The sequence below is a fragment of the Accipiter gentilis genome, chromosome 10, assembly GCF_929443795.1.
Source record: "Accipiter gentilis chromosome 10, bAccGen1.1, whole genome shotgun sequence".
Classification (NCBI taxonomy): Eukaryota; Metazoa; Chordata; class Aves; order Accipitriformes; family Accipitridae; genus Astur; species Astur gentilis.
Window position 1 is genome coordinate 3657276 of NC_064889.1, and position 4205 is coordinate 3661480.

At 54.5% G+C, this 4205-nt stretch overlaps 1 protein-coding gene across 1 annotated transcript; it reads right to left on the minus strand.

Annotated features, from left to right (window-relative positions):
- Positions 1-484: 484 nt before the first annotated feature.
- On the minus strand, positions 485-3976 carry LOC126043637 (zona pellucida sperm-binding protein 3-like). The gene is made up of 9 exons (XM_049812343.1): positions 3575-3976; positions 2556-2674; positions 2376-2479; positions 1965-2142; positions 1748-1868; positions 1266-1357; positions 941-1083; positions 685-774; positions 485-600 (listed from the first exon to the last, which is right to left on the minus strand). Exons 1-9 carry the CDS (start codon positions 3974-3976, stop codon positions 485-487), a joined length of 1365 nt encoding a protein of 454 aa, XP_049668300.1.
- Positions 3977-4205: the final 229 nt, after the last annotated feature.

Below are 4205 nucleotides of genomic sequence, written 5' to 3' on the forward strand. Positions count from 1 at the left end.
TCTCAGGAAGAGTCCGACCCCCTGACCCTCAAGTCATGCTCCCTTCCTCATCCACCAGAGCTTGATTTCTTTCCCAGAAACAGCTTCAGGCAGGGGGAGGGTGGTCCAAGTTTTGTTAAGCCCTTAGCTCCACTTGGCTTATTGAGTGAGGAGTTACCAATATGGAGCAGACCGAAGTAGCTCCACAGAAAGATAAAATGGTTGGAAGCTAGAACACAACTCCATATCTCTACAGACAAGAAAACAGAGCATCTAGGTGGTGATTTTTTTGCATCAGTTCCCAACTAGGTGCTCTGCAAGAAGTTCATGGGGTATAGGGCTGTACAAAGCTCTGCTGAGGACAGGGCTTCAGGAGAACAAGATACACAAATGGGGCTTAGGGAGACAAAGCAGCACAGGTAAAGTTAGCATGAAGATTTGTCCGTCTCTCCAGTCCTCCAATTTACTTTTTATTGGATAGACTATAAGAGTTGAAACCAGTGACTTAAACAGGGTTGCTGTGTTTCCAGCAGACAGTCAGAGCTCCTAGAACAGCAAAGACCAGGATGACCAAACCAGCAACTGCAGCCAGCGCCAATACCATCCACAAGTGACCTGCATCTAAGAAGGAGAAGTAAGGAGGTGGTTAGGGCCAGAGCCAGGTCCTGCCATGCAAGCCATCCCCCTTCCCTGGGCTTGCCCTACCTTGTGAGGGCATCCTCCTAACTGGGTGATCCTGCCAGCTGTGGATGAAGAGAGGTCCAACCACAACATCTGCTTCTTTCACCAAGGGATCTGAAAGGGAAGACTTTTGAGCACTCAAACTCATTTGGCCATCTAGCTCTCCCCAGTCTCAGATTAGCACCAAGGAGCCAAGAGGTAGCGAGGCAGCTCCAGTCACCCGGCTCTGAGCAAGTTACCATGATGGTGACAAAGACCCAAGAGGCACACCAAGACATACCGAGCTGGGAGGGCAGTTCTCTCCGGGCACGTCCTCCTTGCCACTGGGAGGGAGCATAGGGCCTCCTGGAGTGCCTGGCCAAGCCACAGCTCCTCATCTCGCAGCAGGAGCAGACATCCTGGCTACCTTCCACAGGAGCCCAGCTGGAAGAGAGCCTGGTGACAAGCCCACCCTGTGGTAGGAATCCCTCACATGCTTTGGGGTCTCCTAGGAAAGACCAAACCCCTCCCACCCAGATGGCCAATTCCGGCTTCCTGAAAGGTGACACACCGGATGAGAAGCCCAAGCTCTTCACCTTGAGCGAGCTGCTGTTCCAACTACTCACAGGTTGCTGGCTTTGTTGAAGGAGCAAGCCTTGTTCAGAGGGTCAGGAGCTTGATCAGCCAGGGAGACCTTCAAGTGGCAGGAGATGTAGATCTGGGGACACCAGGCAGAGCACAGGGGTTAGGCTGTCATTTATCTTTATGGCTTTCCCCATGCACCGTGAAGTTGGTCTCCAATGGGACCACCAACTCCCCAGGACAGCTCAAGGCCCTCTGCTTCTTTCGTGCCGCTTAAGGATTCAGCCATTGAAGGCCATCAGAAGGGCTTGTCTTGACCGGTATCAGAACTGGTCTTCAAGGAAGTTCCTTAGCTCAGAGGCCCATGATCCAGCAGCAGTAACACAGAGTGACCACAGTCATACATTACTATGAGGCAGTTGCCTTGGGAATGCAATTCTAGACAAAACCACTCTAACTTTCTTAATGGAGTGAGGCTATAGCCCTGTCTAGACAATGGACTTCACTTGCTTTAGGAAGGATTTACCAGATTGCTGGAGTCTCCTGCAAACTTGAATGCATCTACTGCAAACTGAAGCACATCTTGCCTGGGTCTTGGGGATATAAAAGTCGAGGTGGCATCATCCAGTTGCCCATCCACCAGGCACCTAGACACAAAAGTAAGGACCAGCAGGATCCCACCATCAGAGATATCCATAACCTGCAGAAAGGCATCTCCAAAGAAGGGCACAGCCAGCTCTTACCCACTGAAGTCAATGAAAGCATACTGGAGAGAAGAGCTCCTGTCTGGGGTTGGGGTGGCCACACAGTTGTCCACAAAGAGCCTTAGAGGTGCATGGTTCTCAGTGTTGATACCAGCTTGGAAGCGGAGGACATCTCCCAGTTGAAATACGGTGGAGACTCTCTCAGTGCTCCAGTCATCTGGAAGGAGAGAGGTCGCTGGGCACTCTTGAACAGGAAGCCAGCTCGTGCTTCACTGCTTCCACCCAAGGAAACCCCAACAGGCACAAGACCCTGGGCACCCATCAAAAACGCACCAAACCCCAGCCGCTCCAGGAGCACCAGGTTGATACCAGCACCAACTTTGCCATGTAGCACCAGCACAGCCACCTCAGAGTGCCCTGCACCAGAGGAGACCCTCACCCAAAACCTACCGTTCATGAGGCGCAGAGAGAAGGGTAGCTTCTCCTCAGAGGACAGGGTGGAATGAAGGGGCATCCACGTGGGCTTGACACCATTGCTGCTCACGTTGTCCCTCCTGGGGAGAGAAGCCCATGGTTAAACGCTCTGTGGCAGCAGAAGGTCTTGCTTGGTACTCATCTGCCCTGGCTCACCTTGGGTAGTAGCACTCAATAGGAACCACGGCAGGGCTGGTGCGGACGATGACAGGGTTGCCAGCAGGAGTTGGCTTGTAATTTAAGGTCGTGCTGTAGACCAGAGCATCAGGAGTCACCTGGGGAAGAGACAAGACACATTATCCAACCTTTAAGAGCCCTGTTGCTTGGCCACGCACACAGAGCAGCACATTTAAGCCTGAAGACTCAGGGCCGAGATGGTTCTGCTGGTCCATCAGCCAGTAGCAGCACTTGCACTGGAGGCAGGCGAGGGGCACTCATCCTGCTGCAGGGATGCTCTGGCTTGCAAAGCTGCTCCACCCTGTCCCAGGATAACCTCTGGTCAGCAGCAGAGCTGGACGCAGAGGTGCTTAAGCTGATTTTTTTTTTTCTTCTAGTTTCCATGCCCCAGAACAACAGACAGGAAGGTTTGTCCCCCAGGATATCAGAGGGCGACTTCTGTTCAGGGGGATTTAATGAAGATATCCGCTGGCTGGGGCGGGGGGGGGGGCACCTGCTCACCCTCAGGGCCCCACACCTCTCCCAGGAGAGAGAGGCCACTTCGAATTTAAGTTTTCTGTGAAGTAGCTTCATGCGACACTCAAGCAGCAGTAAGCAGCACCCAGCTGCCTCCCAAGGTAAACATCCACTGCTGGCTTGCTGCAGTGGCTCCCAGCACCCAGTCATCTGGGCTCCACCCTGGAGGTGGCAGCAACAACATGGAAATTCTTGGAAGATGTAGCTACCTCTGTATTCATCAGGAAAAAACCCAAAACCAAAACTCTTGCATGCCCTCCCCTGCTCACACAGCCCCAGAGCTAGCCCCTGGACTGGGCAGCACAGCTTCCACCGACCTTGAAATGCGGACTGAGATGTTCAACCTCTAGAAAAGGTTTTGAAACATTTCCCTGAGCCCAAATACACCACAGCCTCCTGCCAGTCTCAGCACCCCAAAGCTGTGAGGTGCAAAACAGGAGGCAGACCCCCACCCTAGGGTTCCAGCCTCCCCCCAGCCTTACCCTGAGGGTGCTGCCACACTCATGCAGTCCAGCCACGAAGGTCACCGTGCTCTCAGCAGCGTTCTGGGCTACAGGCAGGCAGGCATCCGAGCCCAGGCTCAGGTCCGCAGCCCTGACCAGGCGCCCCGTGCCAAAAAGGTCCCTGTGCACCATGACCACCATCTGCGCCTCTTGGCACTGCACGGCCACGGGGTGCAGCGGGGCAGCAGCCTGGAGCTGGGAGATGTCCACCCATGCCCAGGGAGAGGGCTGGAAGAACGCATGGGGCTGCCCCAAGGAAAGATCCCCTCCATACCTCCACAGCTCTGCCTCCCCTCTAATGAAGCTCCAAGGGTTGGAAGCAACCACCTCCCCCAAAATCCAGCAGAAAAGAGCAAACCCCAGGCTGCTTCTAGGCCCCATCCTGCCTGCCAGGGTCCAGCACAAGGAGCAACTGCTACGCAGGGACCTTTTATAGCCCACATCTCCCAAAGCCACTCCCACCCCAGGTGATGCTCGGCACACCTCCCATAAGGGCAACTGGCAGCAGCTGAGAGCACCCAATTCTCTGGGGAACCCATGGTGGTGGGCTCTAATGAGGTGCTGGATTGGGCCCCTGCCCACAGGGAAGATGTTTGCTGCGCAGCTGACT

Bases quoted from the DNA above. Each gene is read 5' to 3' on its own strand.
- LOC126043637 (XM_049812343.1), bottom strand. From the start codon at position 3,976: ATGGGGCCTAGAAGCAGCCTGGGGTTTGCTCTTTTCTGCTGGATTTTG. The intron at 2,480-2,555 runs GTGAGCCAGGGC...TTCTCTCCCCAG, and splicing joins ATTGAGTGCTACTACCCAAG to GAGGGACAACGTGAGCAGCA. The intron at 775-940 runs GTATGTCTTGGT...CTTCCCTTTCAG, and splicing joins AGAACTGCCCTCCCAGCTCG to ATCCCTTGGTGAAAGAAGCA.